We start from the raw sequence: 15,272 nt of genomic DNA on the forward strand, positions 1-15,272 counted from the left end.
AACTACCGCACTGTACACTGGTTGATAAAGAGATAGTAGTATACTCGTAACAACTAGTATGACACTATGACGACGGTATAAAGAAAGAAAAAAAAATACCACGGTTAGGTGGTATATATTGTAATACAATTATGGATGGACGGACTGCCTGCCGAGTTCCGACTGCCGACACAGAGGTAGCCACAGCCGTGAACTACCGCACTGTACTGTGTCTGCTGCTAATATAGACTGGTTGATAAAGAGATAGTATACAATACATACAACAATATACTACTATACTGGTGGTCAGGCACTGGTCACCACTAGTCACACTGGCAGTGGCACTCCTGCAGCAAAAGTGTGCACTGTTTAATTTTAAATTAATATAATATTATGTACTCCTGGGGGCTCCTGCTATAACAACCTGCAGTGCTCCCCAGTCTCCCCCACAATTATTATAAGCTTTGCCTTTTATACATTGATGTGCAGCACACTGGGCTGAGCTGAGTGCACACAGACTGAGTCACACTGTGTGACTGGCTGCTGCTGTGTATCGTTTTTTTTCAGGCAGAGAACGGATATAGCAGAGAACGGATATATTAAAATAAATAAAAGTTAACTAACAACAACTGCACTGGTCACTGTGGTAAACTCTGTCTGACTCTGCACAATCTCTCTCTCTCTTCTAATCTAATTTCTAATGGAGAGGACGCCAGCCACGTCCTCTCCCTATCAATCTCAATGCACGTGTGAAAATGGCGGCGACGCGCGGCTCCTTATATAGAATCCGAGTCTCGCGAGAATCCGACAGCGTCATGATGACGTTCGGGCGCGCTCGGGTTAACCGAGCAAGGCGGGAGGATCCGAGTCTGCTCGGACCCGTGAAAAAAACATGAAGTTCGTGCGGGTTCGGTTTCAGAGAAACCGAACCCGCTCATCTCTAGTTTATTTAGCAATCTGCGATGTGGAACTGTGTCAAAAGCCTTACTAAAGTCTAGATAAGCTATATCCATGGCTCCACCTTTATCCATCACTTTAGTCACACAATCAAAAAAGTCAATAAGATTTGTTTGACATGATCTCCCCCCAGTGAATCCATGCTGTTTGGGATCCAGTAAATTGCCGGATTTGAGATAATCTACAACTCTTTCTTTTAAGAGTGTTTCCATCAATTTCCCTACTACTGATGTAAGACTCACTGGTCTGTAGTTGTTTGCCTCTTCCTTGCTTCCACTTTTGTGCAGTGGGACTACGTTTGCTCTTTTCCAGTCCCCTGGAATTTCTCCTGTAGCTAATGACTGGTTGAATAATTCTGTCAATGGTGCTACCAGCACCTCTTTAAGTTCTTTTAATATCCTTGGATGTATCCCATCTGGCCCCATAGATTTGTCCACTTTCAGCTTTGAGAGTTCTGTTAGGACCTTCTCCTCTGTAAATGTACTTGTTTCATTTTCCTAAATATCCCTGCAACTTAACTGTGGCCCCTTCCCCTCTCTTTCAGTAGTAAATACTGAGCAAAAATAATCATTAAGATGATCTGCTATTAAATTGTCTCCTTCAACAAGACTCCCAGTGTCCGTCTTTAGTTTTATAATTCCGCCTTTTGTTTTTCTCTTTTCGCTTATATACCTAAAAAAAGTTTTGCCTCCTTTACCCACTGACTGGGCCATTTTCTCCTCAGCTTGTGCCTTTGCACATCTGATTACCTTCTTTGTCTCCTTCTGTCTAACAAGATATATCTTTTTGTCTTCATTATTTTGTGTCTGCTTATATTTCCTAAAAGCCATCTTTTTTGCTCTCACAATATTTGCTACTTCTTTTGCAAACCACACTGGCTTCCTTTTCCTTGTGTTTTTCCTAACAGTTTTGATACAAAGGTCTGTTGCCTTCAATATTGCACATTTGAATGTTTCCCACCTCTCCTGCACTGTTTCCAAGTTCCTCCACTCTGCCAAAGAATCGCTTACACATTTTCCCATCCCTACAAAATCAGCCTTCCTAAAATCCAACACCTTTGTTTTTGTATGGGACGAGTCAGTCTCTGTCTTAATGCTGAACCATACTGCTTGATGATCACTGGATCCCAGGTTTTCACCCACTTTTACGTCCGATACTCTGTCTCCATTTGTAAGTATTAAGTCTAATATTGCGTCTTTCCGAGTGGGCTCCCTCACCAATTGGTGGAGGGATGCTCCCTGAAGGGAATTTAAAATGTTCCTACTTCTAGTGGAACTAGCAACAGACACCTCCCAGTTTACATCAGGAAGATTAAAGTCTCCCATGATTATTACCTCTCCTTTTAATGCCATTTTAGTTATGTCCTGCAATAGGTTCTTGCCAAGTTCCTCTTCCTGACCTGGTGGCCTGTATATCACGCCAATACGAATAATCAACTTTTCCCCTGTTTCTATGGTCACCCAAAGGGCCTCAGTTTTTTCTTCAATACTTTATATTAATGTAGTATTTATGGCATTTTTTACATACATTGCTACCCCTCCTCCGATTTTTCCAGTTCTGTCCTTCCTAAATAAAGTATATCCCGGTATAGCTATGTCCCAGTCATGATTTTCATTGTACCATGACTCTGTAATTGCCACAATGTCTAGATCATCCCTTGTCATTATTGCAGTTAGTTCTGGGATTTTATTTCCTAAGCTCCTAGCATTTGCACACATAGCTTTTAGAGTTTTGTTTGTGCTTTTTCTGTTCCTAGCTATGTTCTTCTCTCTGCCTATTTTTATTTGGTTTTGATCTGAATTATCTTCTGTTGCTGTGGATATGCTTCCTATTCCTTTTGCCTGCAGAAACAATACCTCTGTGTTGGGGGAGCAGATTTCTTTATTCCTATTTGGTTCACTGCCCCCCTTTGTTAGTTTAAATAGTTCTTGATGAAGCATCCAAACTGTTCAGTTAGTATTCTCGTTCCCCTTGAAGATGGGTGCAGGCCGTCACTTTTGTATAAGCTCCTATCTTGCCAGATGGTGTGACTATGGCCTATAAATCCAAATCTCTCCTCATTGCACCATGTCCTTAGCCAAACATTGAAGTTTCTGATGCAATGAGTTCTGTCTTCCCCTCTGTGTACTGGCAATACTTCTGAAAAAGATACAGTGGTTGCCACCTGCTTCAGAGCAGTCCCTAACTTCCTAAATTCATCTTTTACAGCCATGAGTTCAGCATTTGCCAGGTCATTTGTCCCTAGGTGGACAATGACATCCACCTCCCCATCTTTTCTTGCTGCCTTCACAATTCTTAGCATGCGCTCTTTATCCCTTGGAGCTGTGGCTCCAGGTAAGCACCTTACTTGTTTCTCTACTTCATTTGCATTTCCCAGATGTATTCCTCTAATAATGGAATCTCCCAAGAGAAGTGCAGTCCTTTTTGGAGATTCAATTTTCCTGTTCCATTTCCTGTTCCTATAGTTGGTAGATGTCCCCATATCCTCCTGTTCTGTAGTGCCTCTATTAGTTGTATCTTCAAGCCCTGCAAGAGTAGCATACGAGTTTTGCAGTGTCACCGCTTGCGGGAGGTGTCTGTGTCCCTCTGGAAATCTCTGCCCTTGAGAGCCCACAGTAGGCCAGGCAGAATGTCTTCTGGTGGCTCTCTGAGGCAGTGGAGGCTTCAAAGACACAGACATCCTACTAATCTCAGCATGCAGTTTTGCTATCTCCTCCTTCAGCAGAGAAAATTGCTCACAGATTGGACAGCAGCTGAGTCTCCACGCTGCCTCTTTCCAAACAAATGCTTTACATCCATTGCACTGCACAAGGCCAAACATTGTATCAGATGTTAATGGTTTTGCAAATTTGTGTGTTACTTGGTGTATTTTAAAACTCACCTGTTGCTGTATTCTAACTCACCTGCTGCTGTTTCAAACTCACTTAATAAGCCAAGCCTCACTTTATAATGCACGCCTCTCACAAAGAGCACGCTCTCTGAGTCTGGTCACTGTTTATATAGTTTCTCAGGTAGCTGTTCTATTCAGCCCCTCCTCCTAATCACTTCACACCTAGATTCAGCCACTCCTCCTCCTAGTTTCTCTTCACACTCTAAGAAAGCACAAGTGAAAGCACAGAGACAAACACAGCCAAATTCTCACTCCTTTTTCCCACAATATTACAATCCCTATATGGATAGACAGAGAATACTCACCTGCTGCTGTTTCAAACTCACTTAATAAGCCAAGCCTCACTTTATAATGCACGCCTCTCACAAAGAGCACGCTCTCTGAGTCTGGTCACTGTTTATATAGTTTCTCAGGTAGCTGTTCTATTCAGCCCCTCCTCCTAATCACTTCACACCTAGATTCAGCCACTCCTCCTCCTAGTTTCTCTTCACACTCTAAGAAAGCACAAGTGAAAGCACAGAGACAAACACAGCCAAATTCTCACTCCTTTTCCCCACAATATTACAATCCCTATATGGATAGACAGAGAATACTCACCTGCTGCTGTTTCAAACTCACTTAATAAGCCAAGCCTCACTTTATAATGCACGCCTCTCACAAAGAGCACGCTCTCTGAGTCTGGTCACTGTTTATATAGTTTCTCAGGTAGCTGTTCTATTCAGCCCCTCCTCCTAATCACTTCACACCTAGATTCAGCCACTCCTCCTCCTAGTTTCTCTTCACACTCTAAGAAAGCACAAGTGAAAGCACAGAGACAAACACAGCCAAATTCTCACTCCTTTTTCCCACAATATTACAATCCCTATATGGATAGACAGAGAATACTCACCTGCTGCTGTTTCAAACTCACTTAATAAGCCAAGCCTCACTTTATAATGCACGCCTCTCACAAAGAGCACGCTCTCTGAGTCTGGTCACTGTTTATATAGTTTCTCAGGTAGCTGTTCTATTCAGCCCCTCCTCCTAATCACTTCACACCTAGATTCAGCCACTCCTCCTCCTAGTTTCTCTTCACACTCTAAGAAAGCACAAGTGAAAGCACAGAGACAAACACAGCCAAATTCTCACTCCTTTTTCCCACAATATTACAATCCCTATATGGATAGACAGAGAATACTCACCTGCTGCTGTTTCAAACTCACTTAATAAGCCAAGCCTCACTTTATAATGCACGCCTCTCACAAAGAGCACGCTCTCTGAGTCTGGTCACTGTTTATATAGTTTCTCAGGTAGCTGTTCTATTCAGCCCCTCCTCCTAATCACTTCACACCTAGATTCAGCCACTCCTCCTCCTAGTTTCTCTTCACACTCTAAGAAAGCACAAGTGAAAGCACAGAGACAAACACAGCCAAATTCTCACTCCTTTTCCCCACAATATTACAATCCCTATATGGATAGACAGAGAATACTCACCTGCTGCTGTTTCAAACTCACTTAATAAGCCAAGCCTCACTTTATAATGCACGCCTCTCACAAAGAGCACGCTCTCTGAGTCTGGTCACTGTTTATATAGTTTCTCAGGTAGCTGTTCTATTCAGCCCCTCCTCCTAATCACTTCACACCTAGATTCAGCCACTCCTCCTCCTAGTTTCTCTTCACACTCTAAGAAAGCACAAGTGAAAGCACAGAGACAAACACAGCCAAATTCTCACTCCTTTTTCCCACAATATTACAATCCCTATATGGATAGACAGAGAATACTCACCTGCTGCTGTTTCAAACTCACTTAATAAGCCAAGCCTCACTTTATAATGCACGTCCCATGGACTGACCCATGCAGGTAAGATGGCCATAATTAGTCTGATTCAGACTTACTGGGATGCACCTTGTTTTGCATCAGTTGCAACCAAATACTGTGCTTCTTGCATCATCTTGCAGAGGAATGCTGGAAGAACAGTTAAGACTATACCTTCACATCTTCCCCAGACAACTGGTCCTTTCCAAGTTATACAAATTGATGTCATTCAGCTTCCAAAGGTTAGGATGTTTTAGCATATATTGGTTTGTGTAGACAGGTTCAGTGGCTAGGTAGAGCATCAAGTCCAGCACAGAAATTGGTACAGGAATTTATAGGTATACCATATGTGATATGGTATAGCATATGTGATATAATCTAACCAAGGCATACATTTTATGGGACTAGTGTTTAAAAAGATGTGCCAACCAGCAGCAAAATTGAACATTGCAACGGGACTATTAAAAATAAGCTGGCCAAAATATGTAAAGAAACCAGCTTGCAGTGGCCAGAAACTTTGCCATTAGTGTTGCACTCGATCAGAACAACACCAAGGGGGGAGTTGAACATTTCTCCGTATGAAATACTGTTTGGAAAATTGCCCAATGTTGCTATTGCACCCGCATATGAACTCAGTAAAACAAATGATTTAACTGTGAACTATCTTATTTCATTAAGCAACCAGCTAAAGAAGATCCAAGCTACTGTGACCAGCACACAACCAATCCCTGTGGGAGGTGCTTGTCATAATCTGCAACCTGGTGATGAGGTGATGGTAAGAAATTTCCTGAGATCGGGCTCGCTGACAGACCGGTGGGAAGGACCTTACCAAGTCTTGTTGACAACCCCAACTGCTGTTAAGATAAAGGAGAAGACTTCATGGATCCACTCCACCCACTGCAGAAAAGTCACGCCTCCTGAGACAGCACATGTGGAAGATATTCTCCAAGACTCCTCTGCACTTCACCAGTAAAACCAGCAAGTGAGTGGTTCGGGCATAATAATCCCTTGAGCCACTTGCCAACGCAGTATCTCTGTGGAGGGTACATAACTCCTAGAAGAGTACTGTGAAGATCAAGGACAACAAAGACAATGCTCAACAGGATGATGCTGATAGGCCAAAGGCCAGACCGTGGACTATGGGGGTGCATTCTCTCATGGGCATGTCTGATTACAATCATACTCGTTGCGCTTGAGTGTTGTATATACATTCCAGGGTCTGTTAACAATGTGACCAGTCAAACAGGTAATGTAACATCTTACAATGAAGCGTTATTCAAGACACGTGTGTGTAGGGCCTTACAAAAGAATGATTATGGAGGAGAATTTACAGGTAATTCCATGATAGCAATGCACAGTAAAATTGCAAAGGCTCTCAACACAAGCAAATGTTGGATTTGTACCCACCTACCCATCAGTGTAGATGCAGGTATACCCCTCCTGGCTCATTACATAAGCACAGCTGACATGATAGACAGAGATTGGTCCTGCCATAAGCGAAAGAATGGTAGTCGCAGTTGTGCCAATAAGACACCTAAAGTACAGAATATAGTAGACTTCCCATATTTGGATGTCTTAGACGCAGGCTTGCTGTATGCGCCCGCTCTGCAGGTATCTGCAGCCAAAGGGAAACCTGAATTCTGCTTAAGTGTTAATGAAAAGTCCCACCCATATGTGTACAAGGAAAATATATTACAGGTAAAAAGCCCAAACCTAGGGTACACTAACTATACTGGAGCCACATTTGTGGTAAAGATGTCCGGTAGATGCTCCCTCAAGAATCTCAAAACCTGTTGGCATTCCATAGATGCAAATGGGGCATTAACACCTAACGATACTTTATACCAACTACAGAGAAAGGTGTACACTTGATAACAGCACATGTGGAGATGCCAATGGTAATAACACAGGGTACTTTATGATATACATAAGGCTCATTTATACCAAAACTTTTGGGATGCCTCTGCCTAAGGGTATGTATTGGGTTTGTGGAAAATGGGCATACTCATGGATTCCCTTAGGTGCTGAAGGACAATGTGTACTCTCCTCAGTATTCCTATAGAGCATGACTTGGTGCCAAGTGACCTGACATATTTAAGACATCTCAGTAAAAGAGAAGTGAAAAAAAAAGGATATGTATCTTTCAGATTTTCTGATGGTGAACGTACGGCTGGAACTTTGTTTCCTCTGTCCACTATCTATTTGGTGGAAAAAGCTGTGTCCCAAACCTTAACGGTACTAGATCAGATGGTAGGGGAATTGGTCGTTTCAATCAATCAGACAGTGGAAGAGCTGGCTCAAGTAAGAAAAGTGGCTTTACAAAATAGGATGGCACTGGATCAGCTGTTGGCAGCAGAAGGGGGCACGTGTGCAGTGGTAGGACAAGAATGTTGTACTTATATTGAAGATCACAGAGCTGAAATAAGTGCTCATCTGAGCAAGGTGGGAGAGTTGCAGCAGGAAATGATAAGGTTAGGTGCTAGTGAAGGTTGGGATCCACTTGGATGGCTAGGAGGAAGTATTGCAAAGCTTTTTTCTGGAGTATTGCAGTGCATTGTGTTTGCTGCACTGATTGTAGGAATCATATATCTTACCATCAAGTGTGGACCAGTAGTCTGTGTACAATGTGGTAAAGGATTTAAAAGGTTGAAAGTGCACCATGAAATGACCATTGTGGTGGTAGATGATGAGGTTCCACTAGAACAGGTGACTCAGGGAACAAGTCAGGGGCAGCAGGAAAGACAGGTGGTATATGCTGACATGAGCAAATCTTATGAAAGTTTACAACTCCAGGAAGCTGAGCCCATATACCAGGCTTTAGAGGAGGATCAGGCAGGTAGGGAAAGTACACAGCTTGTTAATTTTACTTATGGACTGGATAACAGGGTAGAAATGAATCAGGATGAGTATGTTAGACATGAAATACAAGCGAGTTTCACCTAACTGTGTCAACACCCTCTTAGCCAACACCAGAAGGTTCCTATAAAAAGAACAGGGATTCCCGTCCGGTGCGGTGAGCATTGGCGCCAGGCCCATCCCCGTGAACCTACCTTTTTCCTATGTTGTGCGTCTACCTAACCCTCATTAGAAATTGTGAAATTGAACCTTCTGATTTGTGTATTAGAGTGTCAAGTATATTGGCAGAGAGAGGAATGATATAGATAAGTGAATACACAAAATGGAAGCTGGATGTCAGTTTGTCTATTGCTTAAAAGAAACTGTTGCTTTAAATGTGATTCTTATATGTTTGCAGAAACTTTGATTTTAGTAGCAATTAAGGAAGTTAGTCTAGCTTTACAGTATTTCATAGACTGTGGTTAGCTAGTATCCTATAGAAAAGGGAAGTCGAAAGTATGTTGAAGGTAAAAGTATATTTTTAATGTAACAGTCATAATCACAAGATGCTGAGCTAATTAATTGGAAATCCCCCATAAGGGGAGTTTATAAATTATAATATATTCTGATATTTGAAATGTAATTGGTCTATGTATATGATTGGCTTGTTAATTTGATTAGATCATGTAATGCTATGATGAAAGTATATAAGATGAAATCAACGTGTCAATGTGCAGTTCATGATATTCTTTTATCGTGAGCCCTGTGAACTTCACAATGCAATAAATCTACCAAAGAGACTTCATTGTTCTTCAATTATTTTACATGACCATATCACCCTCCCTGTGTCTCCCCTTCAGCACCCTGATCCTCACCCTCCCTGTACCTCCCGTAATGTGTAAAAAGGGGGACTGCTGCCTCAATGTGTAAAAGGGGGACTCTGCAGCCGTAATGTGTAAAAGGAGGACTGTCTGCCTGCCTAATGTGTAAAAAAGGGGACTCTGCAGCCGTAATGTGTAAAACGGGGACTCTGCTTGCCGTAATGTGTAAAAAGGGTACTATACCTGCTGTAATGTGTAAAAGGGAGCTCTGTGGCCATTCTCCTTCCCCATGAAGCCACGCCCCCTATATTTTAAGCGCACTGGCCCTGTTTTTGTATATGGGGGGGGGGGGTCGCCGATGCTGTTTCTTGCACACAGCGCTGAAATGTCTAGTTACGGCACTGCTGTTGCATGTTTGTCACTTTTGTTAATAATATATTTTACCAAAGCTTGGAGAAAGATAAAGTGGAGAGAGATAAAGTGCCAACCAACCAACTCCTGTCTTTTTATAGTCTGTTTTTTTTTTTTAAATGACAGGTACGGATTGACTGGTACTTTGATAAACTTTAATAAATCCCCCCCTCCCCCTGCCTGCTGTGTTTCACTGTATACACTGAGCACTCCACTTCTAACTCCAAGTTTATTTCTAATTTATTATTTTAGAGATCAAGATCGAAGACAAATAAAATTATTTGTTCATTTGCCTTACAGTAATAAAGATAAAAGGATAGTATATGGCTTAAAATTAGTGATTATGGTAATAGGCAGCACAGAGACAATGAAGTTATTATTTATTAGCATTTAAAATAATTTTTTTTAACCCTATCCAGTTGGAAAATGAGTAGTAAGTTAATAACTAACCTGGATGCCACAATGTATCCCAAAGCATGAGACACCAATAGTTTGCCGTGAAGCTCTTCCAGCCGCTGGTACAAATGTAGCACAGCTTCCTTTGTGCTGGTGGCAATCTGGAGGTCTGAGGTGGGCGTGTATGATAACCATCTCTTGGCCTCATCGAATGCCAGTTTAAGCAGCAGTGGTTGTCCACATTTTCTGAAACTGTCTAAAACAATCTTATGTTGAGCAGGTGTTAATTTGCGCCCAGCTGAAGTCATGAGCATTTCAATCACCTGGCCACCTTGTTCAGCAGTGAGTGGATGGACTTCCAAATAAGAGGTTACATCTATGATGTTCTCTCGTAAAGTGTTCAGGATGCCGCCTTCTTCAGGTAATGTGGACAACACGATGTGTACATTGGTTGGACACTCTTTTGGCAACCAGTGAAGTTGATGGGCACCTTCTGATGGGGAGAGCTGATCTAGTGAATCCAAGAAAAGCACCAACGTTTCTGTATTTCTGTGAGATACTGTTGTGATAATTTGATGAAAAAATCTTACTGTCTCATTGTAAATGTTAGTAACCTGGGCAGTAGGTGGTGGCAAATCATATGCTAGGCATACCTTAGTAGAAAAACAAGGAGATACCATAAACAGCAGTCTCAATAAATATATAATGGTATGCAAAATATTTCAGCATACTCACCTGATAGCAAATACTCTTGAGAACATCATGGATTTCTGAGCTTTGAGGTGATGTTCCTAGAAGTCGCTGTATCAACACATGACGCCCATTGCTGAACTGTCTAAGCATTTCAAAAGCCTTACACATCAATGCAGTTTTTCCAGACCCAGACACTCCATAAATGATAAGAGGAGGTCGCACCTGGTCTCCCTTCTCTTTGACTTGACCTAAGATACTATGAAGCATCTCTTGACGTCCACAAAATACTTCTGATTTTTCACGAGAAAGGGCCAGGTGATGTTTGACCTCCTGCATCAACCCTCCTAACCAAGGATGTTTTTTCTGAAAGCCAAACAGAAGATTATTCTTAAAAAATGCATTTTACATTTATATTTACTTTTTCAGAAACAAATACTAAAAAGATTCTAGATGTTTACATAGTTAGGTTGAAATAAGACACAGGTGTTGATCCAGATGGCAACAAAACAATGTCCCGAGTAGCCTAGTAGACCCACAGACAGTGCCAGCAACACCCACCACCCCTCACCTATAGCAGTCATCCTACACAGAACCGTAACTAGACATTTTTGGTACCCTGTGCCGGCAAGAGCGCTGGTGCCCCCCACATCCCCATATTTTAAACTGGGACAGCACAGACACACCCTTCGCGTGCTGGTTTTGGTCACACCAGAAATGCTCGAAGCCCTATGGAGCAGCAAGCACTTTTGTGCAAATTTGGGCCGCCGTAAAGTGCGGCCACTGTCGAGATGATTTGCACCTGCAATATCACCGTAGCTAATAGGATCGACCCATTGGTTTGTTTGGGCCCCCACTAAACATTTTTTTGGAAGGACTACCTCTGATCACTAATAAGGAGGTTGATGATGAGGGTGTTAATTACATTATATTCTTGCGACAAATGACGTAACATAGAGAAGGTGCCTTGAAGGCTAACGTCTCTACCTCTACTAACTTTGGCCTCACAAATGGAGCAGGTGCCTACACAAATGTTGTCAGGATTTGGGTGAAAATAAGAAGTGTTTTTATTTGGTCTTATGCCCAGGCATCACATTGGCTTTCTTTTTATCACGGCACAAGAACAGCAGTCAATAGTGGCTGACTTACACAAACAACATCATCAATATCCTCATCTTCATTGTCAGATAGTAGTAGTACACACATATCCCCCTCATCCCGCTCCACTTCTATACAAGCATCCTCATTTTCTATTATGTTGTGCATGTGCAGATGGTGCAGAAATGGTGGAAGGAGGCGCAAGAGGCTTCTCTATGAGGACAGTGTGAGAAATGTCAGACTCACACATAGCTAACATGGACACCCCTAGACTCTCCTCAGGGATGTGTGACAGTTCTGAACACACAGTTTGTTCTACTGCCTTAGTGTTTTTTTATTTTTTGTACACCTCTTTTACACTCTGAGTGAAAATATCTTCATAATGAGAGGCAGAAGATGCCTCGCTGACAGTTTCAGAACCACCACTCATATATAAAGGCTAAGGCCTGAGACTTTATTTGCCACTGCACTAAACTTATCCCTTTAATAGACGTGTTTTAGTTTTTGTGTTTACCCCATAAAATATTATTTTTTTATATCAATATATATTTTTTTATTTTATTTTTTTTAACTGCCAGCTCAGCTCACACTGGTGGTCATTCCGAGTTGTTCGCTCGTTGCCGATTTTCGCTATATTGCGATTAGTCGCTTACTGCGCATGCGCAAGGTTCGCAGAGCGCATGCGCTTAGTTATTTTACTCAAAAGTTAGGTATTTTACTCACGGCATAACGAGGATTTTTCATCATTCTGGTGATCGTACTGTGATTGACAGGAAGTGGGTGTTTCTGGGCGGAAACTGGCCGTTTTCTAAACGTGTGCGAAAAAACGCTGGCATTACTAGGAAAAACGCGGGAGTGTCTGAAGAAACGGGGGAGTGTCTGGGCGAACGCTGGGTGTGTTTGTGACGTCAAACCAGGAACGAAACTGACTGAACTGATCGCAATGGCTGAGTAAGTCTGGAGCTACTCAGAAACTGCTAAGAATTTTCTATTCGCAATTCTGCTAATCTTTCGTTCGCAATTCTGCTAAGCTAAGATACACTCCCAGAGGGCGGCGGCTTAGCGTGTGCAATGCTGCTAAAAGCAGCTAGCGAGCGAACAACTCGGAATGAGGGCCACTGTGTGGAGTCAGACCACTTTTATGTCCGTGCACTGAGGTACAGTGTACTGGGATGCAGTGCAAAGTAAAAATAAATACAACAAATTATTTTTCTCTGACGTCCTAGTGGATGCTGGGAACTCCGAAAGGACCATGGGGAATAGCGGGCTCCGAAGGAGGCTGGGCACTCTAGAAAGATTTATGACTACCTGGTGTGCACTGGCTCCTCCCACTATGACCCTCCTCCAAGCCTCAGTTAGATCTTGTGCCCGGCCGAGGTTGGATGCACACTAGGGGCTCTCCTGAGCCCTTAGAAAGAAAGTATAGATTTAGGTTTTTTATTTTCAGTGAGACCTGCTGGCAACAGGCTCACTGCAGCGAGGGACTAAGGGGAGAAGAAGCGAACTTGCCTGCTTGCAGCCGGATTGGGCTTCTTAGGCTACTGGACACCATTAGCTCCAGAGGGATCGACCGCAGGCCCAGTTCTTGGTGTTCGGTCCCGGAGCCGCGCCGCCGTCCCCCTTACAGAGCCAGAAGCAAGAAGAGGTCCGGAAAATCGGCGGCAGAAGACATCAGTCTTCACCAAGGTAGCGCACAGCACTGCAGCTGTGCGCCATTGCTCCTCATACACACTTCACCATCCGGTCACTGAGGGTGCAGGGCGCTTGGGGGGGGCGCCCTGAGCAGCAATAAAAACACATTGGCTGGCAAAAATACCACAATATATAGCCCCAGAGGCTATATATGTGGACTAAATACCCCTGCCAGAATCCAGAAAAAAGCGGGCGAATAGGCCGCGGAAAAGGGGCGGAGCTATCTCCCTCAGACACACTGGCGCCATTTTCTCTTCACAGTGCAGCTGGAAGAAAGCTCCCCAGGCTCTCCCCTGTAGTTTTCAGGCTCAAAGGGTTAAAAAGAGAGGGGGGGCACTAAATTTAGGCGCAATATTGTATATACAAGCAGCTATGGGGGAAAATTCACTCAGTTATAGTGTTAATCCCCACATTATATAGCGCTCTGGTGTGTGCTGGCATACTCTCTCTCTGTCTCCCCAAAGGGCTTTGTGGGGTCCTGTCCTCAGTCAGAGCATTCCCTGTGTGTGTGCGGTGTGTCGGTACAGCTGTGTCGACATGTTTGAGGAGGAGGCTTATATAGTGACGGAGCAGATGCCGATAAATGTGATGTCGCCCCCTGTGGGGCCGACACCAGAGTGGATGGTTAGGTGAAAGGTATTAACCGACAGTGTCAACTCCTTACATAAAAGGGTGGATGACGTAACAGCTGTGGGACAGCCGGCATCTTAGCCCGCGCCTGCCCAGGCGTCTCAAAGGCCATCAGGGGCTCAAAAACGCCCGCTCATTCAGATGGCAGACACAGATGTCGACACGGAGTCTGACTCCAGTGTCGACAAGTTTGAGACATATACACAATCCACTAGGAACATCCGTGACTTGATCCCGGCAATAAAAAATGTGTTACACATTTCTGACATTAACCTCTAAAAATGGGTTTTTATGTTTGGGGAGAAAAAGCAGGCAGTGTTTTGTTCCCCCATCAGATGAATGAATGAAGTGTGTGAAAAGCGTGGGTTCCCCCTGATAAGAAACTGGTAATTTCTTAAAAGTTACTGATGGCGTACCTTTTCCCGCCAGAGGATAAGTTACGCTGGGAGATATCCCCTAGGGTGGATAAGGCGCTCACACGTTTGTCAAAAAAGGTGGCACTGCCGTCTTAGGATACGGCCACTTTGAAGGTACCTGTTGATAAAAAGCAGGAGCCTATCCTGAAGTCTGTATTTATTTACACACTCAGGTACTAGACTGAAACCTGCAGAGCGTGCTGCTGCAGCGTGGTCGGTGACCCTGTCAAACATACTAGTTTGCTAACATGAGAACATATTAAAGACGTCGTCTTATATATGAGGGATGCACAGAGGGATATTTTGCCGGCTGGCATCCAAAATGAATGTAATGTCCATTCTGTCAGGAGGGTATTAGAGACCTGTCACTGGACAGGTGATGCTGACTTTAAAAGGCGCATAGAGATTCTGCCTTATAAGGGTGAGGAATTATTTGGGGATGGTCTCTGGGACCTCGTATCCGCAGCAACAGCTGGGAAGAAATATTTTTACCTCAGTTTTCCTCACAGACTAAGAAAGCACTGTATTATCAGGTACAGTCCTTTCGGCTTCAGAAAAGCAAGCGGGTCAAAGGCGCTTCCTTTCTGTACAGCAACAAGGGAAGAGGGAAAAAGCTGCACCAGTCAGCCTGTTCCCAGAATCATAATTCTTCTCTCGCTTCC

General features: G+C 43.3%; 1 protein-coding gene across 1 annotated transcript in view; it reads right to left on the reverse strand.

The window, feature by feature from the left end:
* NWD1 (NACHT and WD repeat domain containing 1) overlaps window positions 1-15,272 on the reverse strand; it is a 183,784-nt gene that overhangs the window by 79,878 nt on the left and 88,634 nt on the right. The window contains exons 6-7 of the mRNA XM_063914502.1: window positions 10,820-11,140; window positions 10,139-10,737 (exon numbers count right to left, since the gene is read on the reverse strand). Coding sequence (XP_063770572.1) covers window positions 10,139-10,737; window positions 10,820-11,140 — 920 coding nt within the window. The remainder of the gene's footprint in view (window positions 1-10,138; window positions 10,738-10,819; window positions 11,141-15,272) is intronic.

Source organism: Pseudophryne corroboree, chromosome 1, assembly GCF_028390025.1.
Source record: "Pseudophryne corroboree isolate aPseCor3 chromosome 1, aPseCor3.hap2, whole genome shotgun sequence".
Taxonomy (NCBI): domain Eukaryota; kingdom Metazoa; phylum Chordata; class Amphibia; order Anura; family Myobatrachidae; genus Pseudophryne; species Pseudophryne corroboree.